Source organism: Stegostoma tigrinum, chromosome 15 (assembly GCF_030684315.1).
Source record: "Stegostoma tigrinum isolate sSteTig4 chromosome 15, sSteTig4.hap1, whole genome shotgun sequence".
Classification (NCBI taxonomy): Eukaryota; Metazoa; Chordata; class Chondrichthyes; order Orectolobiformes; family Stegostomatidae; genus Stegostoma; species Stegostoma tigrinum.
The window spans coordinates 42,258,056-42,275,607 of record NC_081368.1 but is presented as its reverse complement, the minus strand read 5'-3'; the positions used below and the strand labels follow the sequence as shown (position 1 = coordinate 42,275,607).

Genomic DNA, 17,552 nt, shown 5'->3' with positions numbered 1-17,552 from the left:
AATCTTCTCACCATTTGAATTTCCAACCCTTGTATCTGGCTATGTTGTGGACTAATAAATGAAGTTGATCAACAACTCCATTATAATTGCATTAACCGATTATCAGGATGGTACACAGCATATTAAGTGAATCATAGTCTTCTACCATATAGCAATTGCTTTGTCCTCTAAACTCATTCAGGGCTCAACATACCTCAAAAGGCCAACATGTGGAATCATTCTTCAGCTCAATGGCCTACAAAACATTGAAAGCTGACTCCAAGGCACCCCAGTGCTCTTTACATGATTCGCCCTGGACATGTAATAATCAAGATTTTGTGTCTATCTACCCATGCAAATTACGTTCTGCTCTATTTATCTCCAAAACCCATGCAGGGGTCAATGCTGGTGAGCCTAATCACAGATTAACTACTGGAATTGGGTTTCAAAGAATTTGAAGCTGGAGTATTTTGTATTGTGACCTAATTAAGCACAGTACATAAGCACTGAACTATCAGAATAATAGTTGGCATTAATAAATATTTTCCACTTGACAGCTTTCCTATATGGCTATGTACAATGCAAGTTAGGCCTTGCTACAACTATACGAGGCAGTCGTCATGCCACAGCTGTAGCAGTGTAAACAAAGGGCCCCTTATATCAGCAGAGATATACTAGCACTGGATGTAGTCCAGAGAAGGTTCATTCAGTTGATTCCAGGATTGGGGGGGGGGGGGGGGGGGGGTTTGGTGGTGGTGGTGGTGGTGGAGTGCTAACATGGAGATGTCAAATAGGCTGGGCCTGAATTCTCTGGAGTCTAGAAGAAAGAAAGGTGATTTTATTGAAGCATGGAAGATTCTTAAGGTACTTAACAGAGTAGATGCTGAAAGGTTGTTTCCCTTGTCGAACAATCCAGGACCTGAGGCATAAACTCAGAGTAACGTTACGACTAATATGGGGGAATATTTTTCTTTTAGAAAATTATTCATCTGTGAAATTTTTTACAGCAGAGGGCTGTAGAGGCTGGGCTATTATGTATATTCAAGGCTGAGATGGTGGATTTTTATCAAGAGTTCTAGGGAAAATGCAGGGAAACGGACTTGAGGATTATCAGATCAACCATAATCTCACAGAATGATAAAGCAGACTTGATGGGCTGAATAGCCGACTTCTGCTCCTCTGTCCACAATGTTAAGAATGAAAAATTGCAGTAGTTGCGAGGATGCAGCTAAGCAAGTGACAACAAGTAGCAGGCTTTCTAGATTCTGGTGGTGTCAGAAATGTAATCTGCGTAATTCATATTTTTTCAACAATGATCAGAATGAATTTTATCATTGCTTTCAGAAAAGTAAAAGAGAAACAGAGGCAAGAGTAAACCACTTGGTTCTTTGAGGCTGCTCCACCATTCATTATGTTAATGGCTGCTGAGAGCTCAATGGTCTCTTCCCACTTGTCTCCCATATCCTAAAATGAGTTCTTTTATTTATTCTTTGGTGGCACATGAGTGTCACTGGCCGGTTAGCATTAATTTCCCACCTCTAGTTTCCTTTGAGAAGGTCGTGGTGAGCTGCCTTCTTGAACTGCTGCATTCCATGTGCTGTAAATTGACCCACAATCCCTTAGGGTGGGAATCCAGGTCTTAGACTTAGCATCAGCGAAGGAATGAAGATATATTTCTGAGTCAAGATGGTGATTGGTTTGGAGAGCGGAACCTGCAGGTGGTGTTGTTCCCATGCATGTGCGTGTCCTTTTAAATGGAAGTGGTCATGGATTTGGAAGGTGCTGCCTAAGGATCGTTTGTGAGTTCCTGAAGTGCATCTTGTGGACAGTGCATGCTGTTGTTACTGAGCATTAGTGATGGAGAGAGTGGAGCTCATGTATGTGGTGTCAATCAAGCAAGCTGCCTTGTTCTGGATAGTAGAATAGTCCTCAGTTAGGCAAGAGAGGTGTATTGCAACACATTTCTGATTTGAGCCCCGTAGACAGTGGACAGGTTTTAGGGAGTAAGATGAGTTACTCGCTGCAGTACTCCTTGCCTCTGACCTGCTCTTGTAGCCACTGCATTTATGTGGCACATCCAGTTGAGTTTCTAACATAGGGTAGCCCCAAGTATGTTGCTAGTGGGGTTTCAGTCATGGTGACACAATTGAATGTCAAGGGGCAGTGGTTAGATTGTCTGTCATTGCCTGGCATTTATCTTGTTCAAAATGTGTGGCATGGGTTTTTGAGATACACCAATTCTGACCAGCTTATTATATTGAAGAGAACAGCAGATGTGAGATATAAGACTGTTAAAATGACAGCAAAGTCCCAGGAGGTTAGTTGTGTTAAAGTTTGTATAATACTGCAATATATTATTATTTGTATATATTCTTATGAATAATTCTGTTCATTAAAGAGAGGAATTTGTTCCTATCTAATTCTGTTAATGGGATGTTAAATGTCTACGAGTTAAAGGTAACAAGGCAAACGGTAGGTTGAAATAAAAGTCTATCTAGAAAGTGTATGCCTTGACTTTACCAAAATGCATCAAACGTTTAGTGAACAACACGTACAGCTTTGTCATCTAAACACTTGCTGCAATTTATCTCTGAGTAGTCTTGTATCACCTGATATCATGTTCATTTCAGCCATACACAGGATGAGGAAATAATGTAGGAAAAATATGTAATAATTCCAATAGTACCACATAAGAATGCATCGGTGTAGGTTATCATATCAGCATAAAAATTGCTTCTGAATAAGGATTTCCTGATCATAAGTCTATTTTAAAATTACATTAGAGTTATAATATTTCTTATCGTAAGGTGTTAAAAGAAGATCTCTCCAAACTGTTGTACTGTACTACAGAAAAAGACAACAGTCTGACTTGCAGGATTTTATCTGATCTTAAAGTAATTTATTTTAAAAACTGAGTTGAAGTGTAAACAGCACATAGATACATTTTTAAAAATCTCACAACTATGACCATACTGTGGAAGAATTAAAAATAGATTCAGAGAGCGCTGAAACATAAGTCAAGAAACACATGAACTCAACATATTATGATACCAGGATACATTACAGAAATTGCCAATCAAAGTCTGCATTTGGAAGAGGTGAATGGAGGTGTCAATTTTTTTCAATGTCATCATTAAAATATTCTGAACTTGCAAGTACAATTGGAGACAGACAAATCTGTTCATTTTTGCTTTAAATACCTACCATACAAATTATCGATCGTTTAAAGATCGTAAAGAGCATTAAAATTTTTTTTGGTGACAATTCCAGACATTGCCTTCACACTAATTTAAAAGTCATTCTGTGAAGTCTGATCAAACACAGAAGAACACAGAAAATTGGTGGTCAATTCCCAAAGCTATCTTTCAGTTTTAAGTGTCAAGATTTTTGTCTAACCTTTTTAAAAGGAAGCACATGCAGAATACTTGCAGCCTGAAATGCCAAATCAAATGTATTAGTATATATTCAAATGCCTAGTACTGAACATTTACACTTAAGTCTTAAAAAGTTATTTTGTTGGACCAAAACTGGACATAGAACACAACCTGCCATTTGACCAAAGCATTATGTGATTTATCATGACAACAGGGCAACTTGCCAGTTTTCAATGAATTACTACATGAAATTGACTTGCAACCCAAAAGTTGGAAAACTGATTTCATTTGAATTCACTCTGGCTGACACCAGGTAGAACACAGAACATAAAACAGTACAGCAGAGTACAGGCCCTTTGGCCCACGATGTTGTGCCGAACGTTTACCCGAAACCTAAGTCTATCAAACCTCCACCGCTATATTATACTATCATCCATACGCCTATCTAATCGCCACTTTCATGCCCCTAATGAGGCCGACTCCACTATGCTCTCTGGCAATGCATTCCACACCCCTACCACTCTCTGAGTAACGAATCTACCTCTGGCATCTCCCCGATATCTACCTCCTTTCACTTTAAAACAATGGCCCCTCGTAAAAGCTACCTCCACCCAAGGAAAAAGTCTCTGGCTGTCTACTCCATCCAAACCTCTGATCATTTGTACACCTCTATCAAGTCACCTCTCATCCTTTGTCGTTCTAAAGAAAAAAGCCCTAGTTCTCTCAACTTTTCCTTGTAATGCCTTCCTTCCGTTCCAGGCAACATCCTGGTAAATCTCCTCTGCACCTTTTCCAACGCTTCTACATCTTTCCTGTAATGAAGTGACCAGAACTGAACACAATACTCCAGATGTGGGCGAACCAGGCTTTTGTATGGCTGGAGCATAACTTTGTGGCTCTTGAACTCAATCCTTCCATTAATGAGAGCTAACACACCATACACCTTCTTAACAACCCTATCCACCTGGGTGGCAGCTCTCAGGGAACTGTGAACATGAGCTCCAAGAGCCCTCTGCTCCTCCACACTGCCAAGAATCTTTCCATTAACCCTGTATTCTGTTTTCAAGTTTGTCCTTCCAAAATGAATCACCTTACACTTTTCAGGGTTAAACTTCATCTACCACTTCTCAGCCTAGCTCTGCATTCTATCAATGTCCCTTTGTAACCTAGCACAGCCCTTTGCGCTGCCCACAACATGATCCACCTTTATGTCATCCGCAAACTTGCTAATCCACCCTTCCATTCTTTCATTCAAATCATTTACAAAAATCACAAATAGAAGAGGCCCCAGAACAGATCCTTGTGATACACCACCCATAACTGAGCACCATGTTGAATATTTTCCGTCCACTACCACCCTTTGTCGTCTAAGGGTCAGCCAATTCTGAATCCAATCTGCCACATTTCCCCCATCCCAGCCTCCTTACCTTCTGCATGAGCCGACCATAGGGAATCTTATCAAATGCCTTACTTAAATCCATGTATACCACATCCACTGATCCACCTTCATTCACGTGTTTGGTCACCTCTTCAAAGAATTCAATAAGGTTTGTGAGGCATGATCTACCCCTCACAAATCCATGCTGGCTATCACAAATCAAACTGTGCCTTTCCAAGTGATCATAAATCTTGTCTCTTAGAGCCGTTTCCAATAATTTGCCCACCACTGACGTAAGACTAACTGGTCTGTAATTTCTGGGGTTATCCCTGTTCCCTTTTTTGAACAAGGGAATAGGGTTTGCCTCCTTCCAATCTTCCAGCACTATACCCATGGGCAGTGAGGATGAAAAGATCATTACCAAAGACCCTGCAATCTTGTCCCTCGCTTCCCACAGAATCTTCGGATAAATCCCATCAGGCTCGGGGGACTTATATATCTTCAACTTCCTCAGAATTCCTAGCATACCTTCTTTACTAACATCAAACTCCTCCAGCCTACCTGCCTGCTTCACAATGTCCTCCTCTACAACTAGGTCCCTCTCAGTTGCGAATACTAAAGAAATATATTCATTAAGGAACTGTCCTATCTCTTTAGGCTCTGTGCACAAATTCCCTTTACAATCCTTGATCAGCCCTCCCCTCTCTCTGGTCATTCTCTTGTTCTGCACACACATGTAAAAAGCCTTGGAGTTCTCCTTGATCCTATCTGCCAAGGTTTTCTCATGGCCCCTTACAGCTCTCCTAAGCTCTTTCTTTAGCTCTTTCCTGGCTAACTTGTATCCCTCTAGAGCCGTTTCCGTTCCTCTTTTCCTAAACTTTACTTAAGCCTCCTTCTTCCTCTTAACTAGTCGTTTAACCTCTCTCGAGAACCATGACTCCCTCACTCGACTGCATCTTCTCTGCCTGCAAGAGACAAACATATTGAGCACATGCAGTATGCACTCCTTAAACAATCTCCACATTTCTGTGGTGCTCTTCCCTGACAGCATCTGTTCCCAATTTATGTTATCCAGTTCTTGCCTAACTGATTTGTAATTACTCTTCCCCCAATTATAAGCTTTACCTTGCCGTATGTATCTATCCTTATCCGTGACTATGATGAAAGAAACAGAGTTATGATCACTAGCCAAAATGCTCTCATACCAACAGGTCTAACAATTGGCCCGGTTCGTTGCCAAGCACCAAATCCAAAGTGGCCTCTCCTCATGTTGGTCTATCTCCATACTGTGTCAGGAATTCTTCCTGAATGCACTGGGCAAAATCTGCTCCATGTGAACTATTACAACTAAAAGTTGAAGTCACCCATGAATACAACCTTATGATTTCTGCGCCTTTCCAGTATCTGCCTCCCAATCCGCTCCTCTACTTCTCTGCAACTATTAGGGGTCTATAAAAAAACTCCAACAAAGTGACTGCTCCTTTCTTGTTCCTGACCTCAACCCAAACTGACTCTATTGACATATTATTCTTGAGCTGCCTTTAAGAAGCTGCTATACTCGCCCTGACTAGCAATGCCACTCCCCCACCTCTTTTTCCACTCTGCCTATTTATTTTAAAGCATCTAAATCCCGGAACTTCCAACATCCATTTCTCTCCTTGAGTTACCCAAGTTTCTGTAATGGCCACAATACTGCAGTTCCAAGTACTGACCCATGCTCCAAGTTCATCCGCTTTATTTCTGATACTTCAAGTATTGAAGTATACACACTTCAAACCATCTCAGTGTCCGCAAGTACGCTCCATCGACTGCATTTCTTTATTAACAACCTCACTCCCCGTTGTGTCGGTTGGAAGGCTGAATACCTCATCCTCTGAATTATAAATCCGGTTCCCACCCCCTGCCAAACTAGGTTAAACCATCCCGTACAGCTCTAGCAAACCTCCCTCCCAGGATATTTGTGTTAGAAGTTCAAACAGAAAATAAAAGAGAATTCTAAATTTGTAAGAATTGAATAGAAATCAATTCCACTGAAGGTGACAACCTCTTCCATTACTTTAGTTCTGTAAATCAGGACAGCACACGGATGAAAATTAGCCCATAAAAAAAAAGACACTCTGTGTGACTTGAGCTTGGTGCATTCGCCCTCTTAACTATGGTTAAATATACTATTATTCTCAAAGTTTCTTCTCCACAGTCCAGTTCAGTCTTTCTGTCCTCACCCGATTCCTATTAATTATTAGTAGTAAGCATAGTATGTCATATCTCCTCTATCTCTTCATACCTTCCCCTATTTTTATTAATATTGCACTGCTCCTGCTTGTTAAATATTAACTGATTGATTGGAAACATGAGTGATTTGGTGGTGATCTATTTTTAAAGAAGTATACCTCTCATACATAATTTGCAAACATGAATCAGCTTCCAAACTCATGATGGTAACAGTGTCCGTTATGTCTTTCTAATAACTCAGTTCATGCCTTCAATATCTACGTTGTGATGCTGCTACTGTAACACATGTTTTTGGATGATTTCAGTTGTCACGAGTCCTGACTTTGCCTGTGATGCCAAACCTTTCTCAGAGGATGGAATTAACTAAAGTAAACAGAGTAGATAGATTAGTAGAAATGACAGAAAGTAAGTGGCAGGCATTTTGGGAGGCAATCCAATACTGTCAGCAAAATACATCCCAGTAAAGAGGAAAGATTCTAAGAGAGGGAAAAACCAATTATGGCTAACCATAGAACTTAAGAAGAATACTAGGTTGAGAAAAGAAGCGTATAAGGAGGCCAAAACCAGTGAAGAAGACTGGGATGAATTTAGTAACTAGCTAGGGAGAACTAATAAGATAATAAAAACAGAGATATAAACGCAAAGGGTATAAAACTAACAATAAGAGCTTCTTTAAACATATAAAGAGGAAAAGAGAAGTAATGTGAAATTGACCAGTGAGAAAATGAAGGAGATGGGCAAAATGGTTATGGGGGACAAGGAAGCAGCAGTAAATTTAAACACATATTTTGCATCAGTCATTATGATGGAAGATACTTCGCATATCCCATTAACACTGAAGAATATGGGAAAAGAATTAAGTAACATCACATTGCTAGAGAAGTAGTATCATACAAACTAATGGGACTTAAAGGCAGATAAGTTCCCTCGTTCAGATGACTTCCATCCTAGAATCCCAGAAGATGTAGTTACAGCGGTAGTAGATGCATTGGCTTTAATTTTCCAAAAAATCTTTGGATTCTGGAGAAGAACCAGACGATTGGAAAACTGCCAACTGACACTCCTATTCAAAATGGGAGAGAGGCAAGAAGTGGGTAACTATAGACTGAGTAGCCTAACATCTATTGTTGGAAAAAGACTTGGAATCAATTACGAACGAAGCAATAGTAGAACATTCAGAAAATTATAATCTAATCAGAGTCAACATGGCCTCATGAAAGGAAAATTGTGTTTGACAAATTTATGAGAGTTTTTTGAGGAAGTCTTAACTAGACAGGATAGACAGGAACCAGTAGATGTATTATGTTTGGGCTTCCAGAAGGTGTTGACAGAGTACACCACAATTGTTAAGTCATAAGAGCTCACTTTGTTAGAGGTAGTATTTTGTATCAATATAGCATTGGCTAATAAGCAGGACACAGCAAGTAGGGATAAGGGGTTCTTTTTCAGGTTAGTGACCTGTGATTAACGGATCATAGGGATCGGTGTTGAGACAGCAACTGTTTACAATACATATTAATGACGTTGAGGAAGGAAGCAGAAGTATTATAGCCAAATTTGTAAGCAACAGAAAAATAAGTCAAAAGGCAGTTTGTGAGAGAGTTACAGACAGTTTACAGAGAGATATTGAGAGGTTAACTAAGTGGGGGGAAAAGTTGGCAAATGAAGCATAATATGGGGAAATGTGAAGTTGTTCATTTTGGAAGGGGAGACAAAAGAACAGAATATTTTTTAAGTGAAGAAAAGCTGCAAAAAGCTGTCACACAAAGGGTCTTTGGAATACCTGTGCATGAAACACAGAAAACTAGTACACAGATAGAACATAGAACATAACAGCACAGTACAGGCCCTCCGGCCCTCAATGTTGTGCCGACCTGTCATACCGATCTTAAACCCATCTAACCTACACTATTCCATGTCCGTCCATATGCTTATCCAATGACAACTTAAGTGTACCTAAAGTTGGCGAATCTACTACCGTTGCAGGCAAAGCATTCCATTCCCTTACTACTCTCTGAGTAAAGAAACTACCTCTGATATCTGTCCTATATCTTTCACCCCTCAATTTAAAGCTATGCCCCCTCATGCTCGCCGTCACCATCCTAGGAAAAAGGCTCTCCCTATCCACCCTATCTAACCCTCTGATTATTTTATATGTTTCAATTAAGTCACCTCTCAACCTTCTTCTCTCTAATGAAAACAGCCTCAAGTCCCTCAGCCTTTCCTCCTAAGACCTTCCCTCCATACCAGGCAACATCCTAGTAAATCTCCTCTGCACCCTTTCCAAAGCTTCCACATCCTTCTTATAATGCGGTGACCAGAACTGTACACAATACTCCAAGTGCGGCCGCACCAGAGTTTTGTACAGCTTCACCATAACCTCTTGGTTCCGGAACTCGATCCCTCTATAAATAAAAGCTAAAACACTGTATGCCTTCTTAACAGCCCTGTCAATTTGGGTGGCAACTTTCAAGGATCTGTGTACATGGACACCGAGATCTCTCTGCTCATCTACACTACTAAGAATCTTACCATTAGCCCTGTACTTTGCCTTCCGATTACTCCTACCAAAGTGCATCACCTCACACTTGTCTGCATTAAACTCCATTTGCCACCTCTCAGCACAGCTCTGCAGCTTATCTATGTCTCTCTGCAACCTACAGCATCCTTCGTCACTATCCACAACTCCACCGACCTTAGCGTTGTCTGCAAATTTACTAACCCATCCTTCTACGCCCTCATCCAGGTCATTTATAAAAATGACAAACAGCAGTGGACCCAACACCGACCCTTGCGGTACACCACTAGTAACTGGTCTCCAGGATGAACATTTCCCATCAACTACCACTCTCTGTCTTCTTTCAGCAAGCCAATTTCCAATCCAAACTGCTATATCTCCCACAATTCCATTCCTCCGCATTTTGTACAATAGCCTGTTGTGGGGAACCTTATTGAACGCCTTGGTGAAATCCATATACACCACATCAACCGGTTTACTCTCATCTACCTGTTTGGTCGCCTTCTCAAAGAACTCAATAAGGTTTGTGAGGCACGATCTTGCCTTCACAAAACCGTGCTGACTATCCCTAATCAATTTATTCTTTTCTAGATGATTATAAATCCTATCCCTCATAACCTTTTCCAACACTTTACCAACAACTGAGGTAAGCCTCACTGGTCTATAATTACCAGGGTTGTCTCTACTCCCCTTCTTGAACAGGGGAACCACATTTGCTATCCTCCAGTCATCTGGCACTATTCCTGTAGACAATGACGAGTTAAAGATCAATGCCAAAGGCTCAGCAATCTCCTCCCTGGCTTCCCAGAGGATCCGAGGATAAATCCCATCCGGCCCAGGGGACTTATCTATCTTCACCCTCTGAAGGATTTCTAATACCTCTTCCTTGTGAACCTCAATCCCACCTAGTCTAGTAGCGTGTATCTCAGTATTCTCCTCAACAAGGAGGTAGAGCAGGTAGGGCTAATGGAAATGGACATAGAACTGTCAAGCACAGTACAGGCCCTTCAGCCCACAATGTTGTGCCGGCCTATTATCTTACTCTAAGATCAAACTAACCTGCATACTCTTCATTCATGTGCCTATCCAAGAGTTGCTTAAATGTCCCTAACATATCTGAACCTACTACCACTGCTGGCAGTGCATTCCATGCACCCATCACTCTCTGTGAGCAGAAGACAGAGGTGATAAAGAATTTCTTCTCTCATATAATAGTTATTCATGAAATCCCTTATCACAGAAGGCTGTTGATGTTGGGTCATTAAGTATAGTCAAGGCAGAGATGGAGAGTTTTTAATCAGGAACAGAATCAAGGGTTATGGAGAAAAGGCAGGGAAGTGAAGATGAGGATTATCAGATTAGTTATGATCTTATTAAATGACAGTGCAGGCTCAATGGCTGTATGAGCTATTTTTACTCATGTCTTATGGTCAGAATATGACCCAACATTAGGTCCTCCACAGAGTCTCTGTAACAATGTCTGTTGTACCAATGTAATGTGCAGCTATCTGCAAAAATACAAAAAACTGTATTTTTATCAACTGTAGGAGACTACTCTCGTTAAACCAGGAAGAATGAGAGACAAAGTGCTCAAGTTTATGAAGGATAGAATATAGGATGCTGGTCAGGAAAGCATGGGAATAATCAAGTAAGAGCGTTTAGGTGGAAAATAAACTAAGGCAGAGATAGTGCAGTTGGAAATATATGGACTCGTCTACTGAGGTGGTATGGGCTGAGGTCAGAAACAGGAGGAGAGGTCACACTGCTGGGAGTTTTTTTAATCGGCCTCCACACAGTTCCAGGGATGTGGAGGAAAGGATTGGCAAAATGATTCTGGGCAGGAGAGAAAGGAACAGGGTGGTCATTATGGGAGACTTTAACTTCCCCAACATTGACTGGAAATGCTATAATTCTAGTACGTGGGATGGATCAACTTTTGTCCAATGTGTGCAGGAGGGATTCCTGACACAGTATGTCGAAGGGCCGACAAGAGGGGAGGCCACTCTGGATCTGGTACTTGGTAATGAAGCGGGACAGGTGTTTGATTTAGTGGTAGGTGAGCACTTTGGAGAGAGTGACCATAATTCGGTTACGTTTAGTTTAGCAATGGAAAGGGACAGGAACATGACACAGGGCAATAGTTATAGATGGGGGAGGGGCAATTATAATGCAATTAGGCAAGACTTAGGAAGCATAGAATGGGGTAGCAAAATGCAGGGAATGGGGACAATCGAAATGTGGAGCTGGTTTAAGGAACAGATATTGCGTGTCCTTGATAGGTATGTCCCTGTCAGGCAGGGTAGAAGTGATAAGGTAAGGGAACCATGGTTTACTAAAGAAATTGTATCTCTTGTTAAACGGAAGAGGGAGGCTTATGTGACGATGAGACGAGACGGATCAGATGAGGTGATGGAGAATTACAGATTAGCTAGGAAGGATTTAAAGAGAGAGTTAAAAAGAGCAAGGAGGGGAAATGAGCAGACATTAGCAAGTAGAATAAAGGAGAACCCTAAAGCCTTCTATAGGTATGTGAGGAATAAGAGTATGACTAGGGTAGGAATGGGGTCAGTCAAAGACAGAAGTGGGAAGTTTTGTGTGGACCCTGTGGAGATCGGAGAGGTGCTAAATGAATATTTCTCATCTGTTTTCACTCAGGAAAAGGAGAATATTGTAGAAGAGAAGACTGAGTTACAGGCTACTAGAAATGAAAGGATTGAGGTTAGTAAGGAGGAGGTGTTATCAATTCTAGAAGGTGTGAAGGTAGATAAATCCCCTGGGCCGGATGGGATTTTTCCGAGGATTCTCTGGGAAGCTAGGGAGGAGGTAGAGCAGCCTTTGGCCTTGACCTTTGAGTCCTCATTGTCTACAGGTTTAGTACCAGAAGACTGGAGGATTGCAAATGTTGTGTCCTTGTTCAAGAAGGGCAGTAGAGATGACCCAGGTAATTATAGACCAGTGAGCCTTACATCTGTTGTAGGAAAAGTTTTGTAAAGGATTATAAGAGGCAGGACCTATAATCATCTAACAAGCAACAATTTGATTGGAGATGGTCAACATGGATTCGTCAAGGGCAGGTCATGTCTCAAAAACCTCATTGAGTTTTTTGAGAAGGTAACCAAGCATGTGGATGAGGGTAGGGCAGTTGCCGTGGTGTACATGGACTTCAGTAAAGCCTCTGATAAGGTTCCACATGGTGGGCTATTGGAGACAATACGAAGGCATGAGATTGAGGGAGATTTAGCAGTTTGGATTAGAAATTGGCCTTCTGTAAGAAGGCAACGAGTGGTGGTTAATGGAAAATATTCAGCCTGGAGTCCGGTTACTAGTGTTGTGCCTCAAGGATCTGTTTTGGGACCACTGCTGTTTGTCATTTTTATAAATGACTTGGACGCAAGCATAGGTGGATGGGTTAGTAAGTTTGCAGATGACACTAAGGTCGGTGGAGTGGTGGACAGTGTGGAAGAATGTTGCAGGTTGCAGGGAGACTTGAATAAACTGCAGAATTGGGCTGAAAGGTGGCAAATGGAGTTCAATATGGATAAATGTGAGGTGATTCACTTTGGTAGGAATAATAGGAAGGCAGAATACTGGGTCAATGGACAGATTCTTGGTAGTGAGGATGTGCAGAGGGATCTTGGTGTCCATGTACATAGATCCCTGAAAGTTGCCACCCAGGTTGATAGGGCTGTTAAGAAGGCTTACGATGTGTTAGGTTTTATTGGTAGAGGAATTGAGTTCTGGAACTGATGTCATGCTGCAACTGTACAAACGTTAGCGCGGTCTCACTTAGAATATTGCGTGAGTTCTGGTCGCCCCATTACAGGAAGGATGTGGAAGCATTGGAAAAGGTGCAGAGGAGATTTACCATGATGTTGCCTAGTCTGGAGCGAAGGCCTTATGAAGAAAGGCTGAGGGACTTGGGTCTGTTCTCATTGGAGAGAAGAAGGCTAAGAGGGGATTTAATAGAGACATACAAGATGATTAGAGGATTAGATAGGGTGGACAGTGAGAGTCTTTTTCCGAGGATGATGACTTCAGCTTGTACAAGGGGATATAGCTACAAATTGAGGGGTGATAGATTTAAGACAGATGCCAGAGGTAGGTTCTTTACTCAGAGAGTGGTAAGGGCATGGAATGCCTTGCCTGCCAATGTAGTTAACTGAGCCACATTAGGGGCATTTAAGCAGTCCTTGGATAAGCATATGGATGATGGTGGGATAGTGTAGGGGGATGGGCTTAGATTAGTTCACTGGTCGGCGCGACATTGAGGGCTGAAGGGCCTGTTCTGTGCCGTATTGTTTTATGTTCTATGACTTCTGATGTGGATGGTAGGGTGTCAATAGCTCACTACCAAGCAGGTATTTACCTTGTTGATCCTTATTTCAAGGGTTTGGGAGTACAAGAGTAGGGAAGTCTCACCGCGACTGTACAAGGAGCTGGTGAGTCAACATCTGGAGTACTGTAAGCAGTTTGGTCCCTATATGTAAGAAAATATATTAATTCATTGGACACAGTCCAGAGGAGGTTCACGAGGATGATCCCTGTTATGGAGGGACAGTCCTTTTAGCAAAGGTTAAAACAGTTAGGACTCCACTGAATGGTGTTTGGAAGAATGAGGGGTGATCTCATTGAAACACACAAGATTCTTAAGTGGCCTGACAAGGTAAATGCTGACAAGATATTTCTCCTCATGAAAGAATCTAGGACCAGAGGGTACAGTCTCAAAATAAAGGCATGCCAGTTTAAGACTGAAATAGAGAGGAATTTCTTCTCTCAGAGGGATGAGAGTCTTCGGAACATTTTCTCACAGAGAGTAGACGCTTCTCCAAAATTAAAGTGGAAATAGGTAAGTTCTTGATCAGGCAGGGAATCAAGAGTTATGGGAAAACACAACAAGGTCGATATGAGGAATGTCAAATCAGAACAACCCTATTGAATGGCACAGCATGCTTGAGGGGCCAAGTAGCCTACTCCTGTTCCTATTTGCTATGGTCTTATGGCCTTTACTGGGCTGTATTTATAGCCCCTAGTGGCTGGCTCTTGTGACAGTTCTCTGTCTCCATTCCACCTCCATGCTGCTTTCACAGAACACGATCGAAGTGACAGCACACATCTGGTAGCTACCCAATCAGGCTCAAGATAAATTTAATTGAGTTCAATTAGAATCCTGCAATCCCTACATTGTAGAAACAGGCCACTCAGCCCAACAAGTTACATCGACCCTTTAACGGCCATCCCACCCAGACCACTCACCATACCCTTTCCCTGTAACCCCACACTTCCCACGGCTAACACACCAAATGTACACATCTTGAACAATATGGGCAATTTAGCATAGTCAATCCTCTTAACTTGCACATCTTTGGACTGTGAGAGGAAACTGAAGCACCCGGAGGAAACACATGCAGACACGGGGAGAATGTGCAAACTCCACACAGACAGTCACCTGAGGCTGAATTTGAATCTGAGTCCCTGGCGCTGTGAGGCAGCAGTGTTAATCACTGCGCCACCAAGGTTGTAGTTTTCAATTCATTTCACGCAGATTCTGGCTCGCTGTGATGGCTCGTTTAAATGCTTGTAGGGAGGCCCAGCAACTGGCAAGGGGGATTTGGGCAGTGCTCAAGTCAGCTTAAAGATCCACAGTGCATGGCTCAATGCAACACAGCCACAAGCTAATAACTAGAAAGGCTCCTCCCACTTCACAGTAATATCCCAGCTGCTAAAGTTATTTTTTCATTAGAAATCTGAACAAAACACACCTATGTTGAAATGGCCCTCTCTTACTGACCCTAAATTACAGCCTGCTACACTTATCAAGGTGGAAGCTCTCTAATTGACATGACAACTTTGACAGCTATCCATAATTGGACAGTAAACCTGTCCTTTGGACACAAAACCAAAGGAAAATTGCAGCAGAGAAAAGGGTCAATCAGCTCATGATGTTTGTGCCAGTGCAAAGATGAAGTAGCTGCCTATTATCATCCCTTGTTCCAGCGCCTGGTCTGTAGCCTTGCACATTTCAGTGCTACAGTTTAGTTAGTTAATTAATTAGCGATTAACTAGCCACCCAAGAAAATCACAGGCGACAAGTTCAAGATCTAAAAACATATCTGACTTCTCTTCGCAGCCTCCCGAGGTAATACTAGCACAGTGAATTCCAGCACAGGCTGTATCGGATTGTTGCAACTTTCAGGGCCTGTCTAACTCTAAGAAGCTTCCAACCCCAAAGTCTGCTACTATTGTCTTATTCACTGCATTGCCAGATTTTGTCATCCGCACAATTTGATATTGTACTCCCTGTAGCTCATCGCTTCCATTTCTACCATGTTCGATTTAAACTCAAGGCAATCATGCTAACACAATTTTTCACATCAAATACTAGTGTTTTATTTTATATACCCATATGGTTAAAGCCAACCCTTTTCACTGATTTAGTCATTTTCAGTTTGTTCTTTTAATAGCCCATCATTACTTGAGTTGATCTTTGCATACTTATTATACATTGAATTACTTCATTCCTGTTTTGCAACAGCAATATTTTCAAACCATTAAATCATCTAATTCCCAAGATCTGACAAGAATCAGTATAACCCACGCATGTTTTTATTCAGTTCTATTAAAAAGGCTGGTTAATTCCAGTTTTTAGTTACAACTGAAATGAAAGATCAATTCAATATCCAACCCTTCTTTTCAGACATTGATACCTTTGTAGTGTATTTATCATGTTTTCTATTTTGGCTTTGGATTTTCAAGTTACATAAAAGTTTCAAGTTGAAACCTATGCCTCTGGCAAGCTTTGACTACCAGGTCGTGTTTATGTCCTGTCTGTACTGACTTTGTCTTTCTACTTACATTTAAATCTTAAATATTGCCGTTTTTAGTGCTTGTCCACTCTTACCTGTATTCTTTAGTGTATTCAAAATCTTGTTTATTATGTGCTGGCTTGAGAAAATTGCACTCAATAATTCCAATTACACCAACTCCACATCCTCTGCTGGTTGACTGGAGAAAAAAAATGCAAACAAAATAATTGCTTCATTGCTCTATGCAGTTGTTTCTCAGGTAAACTGTAAGCTCCAAAAATATGTTAATTAATAAGTAAATTATGAGGACTAGTTTACTGTTCTGCAGAACATGATATGTGAAAAACTTATAACTCTGAGTGACCATTAATGAAATTAGACATGATTTGTTCATTTCATCCTGATTAACTATTTTGAGCCAAAATTTTTTTTTTGGTTAAGTATGACTTAATATTTTTGGAGTGATTTCCATGACAAGGCCTAGCAGATTTCTCACAATATCTTCTTAAAAGCCCTTTGTGATCTACCTCTCTTATCCCACATCATCTCTCAGTCCAATCCAAACCTAAGCTTACCATGCAGCATTCTAGGAACTCACCACTCAGTGGATATTCATTAAAAGACTGGTATCCCTTGCATCTGAGCCTTATTTAAAAGGCAACCGTGGACATGGATGAGGACTGGCATTCCAAAGCTGCCCTGCTTAGTCAAGGATGTTTCCAGATTTTGGAGAAGTGGAAGATAGCACCATGATTCTCCAACAGAGATCTGGAGGCTCCATTGGAGCGGATGGTGCAAACGAAACAAATCATCTTCCTGGAGGAATCACAGAGGAGGCCCTGACACCAGACCCTGCAGCTCAGTCTGAAGTTGCCACCCAGTGAGGATGCCATGAGATCTGTGCAGAACAATGACCAGCAGTACAGAGAAAGTACCACAAGCTTCTCTTTGTCATCTCACAATTGTTGTTGCTGCGACTGCACTTAGCCCACACCAAGGCATACGTTCGGCCACTCTCATTATGGCTAGCAACAACTTCCCTCAGCCCCTCTCACTGCCCCCATCCTCCCAGACCAATAACTCATAAAGCCCTTGGTGCATCCGAGTCATTTGTTTCGGGCCACCTCTTCACCCTTCTTCCAACTGCACCAGGAATAAACAACTAAAATGTGAGAAAGTGTTCATTTTGGAAGGCAGAACAAAAGAACAGTGTATTCTTTAAATGGAGAAAAGTTGCATAAAACTGCACTACATAGGGACTTGAGGGT

General features: G+C 41.5%; 1 protein-coding gene across 5 annotated transcripts in view; it reads right to left on the bottom strand.

Annotated features, from left to right (window-relative positions):
* LOC125458742 (MORC family CW-type zinc finger protein 4-like) overlaps window positions 1-17,552 on the bottom strand; it is a 121,897-nt gene that overhangs the window by 60,434 nt on the left and 43,911 nt on the right. For all 5 annotated transcript variants that reach the window (XM_059651433.1, XM_059651434.1, XM_059651435.1 and 2 more), the window contains exon 9: window positions 16,380-16,483. In XM_059651433.1, the coding sequence (XP_059507416.1) occupies window positions 16,380-16,483 (104 nt within the window). The remainder of the gene's footprint in view (window positions 1-16,379; window positions 16,484-17,552) is intronic.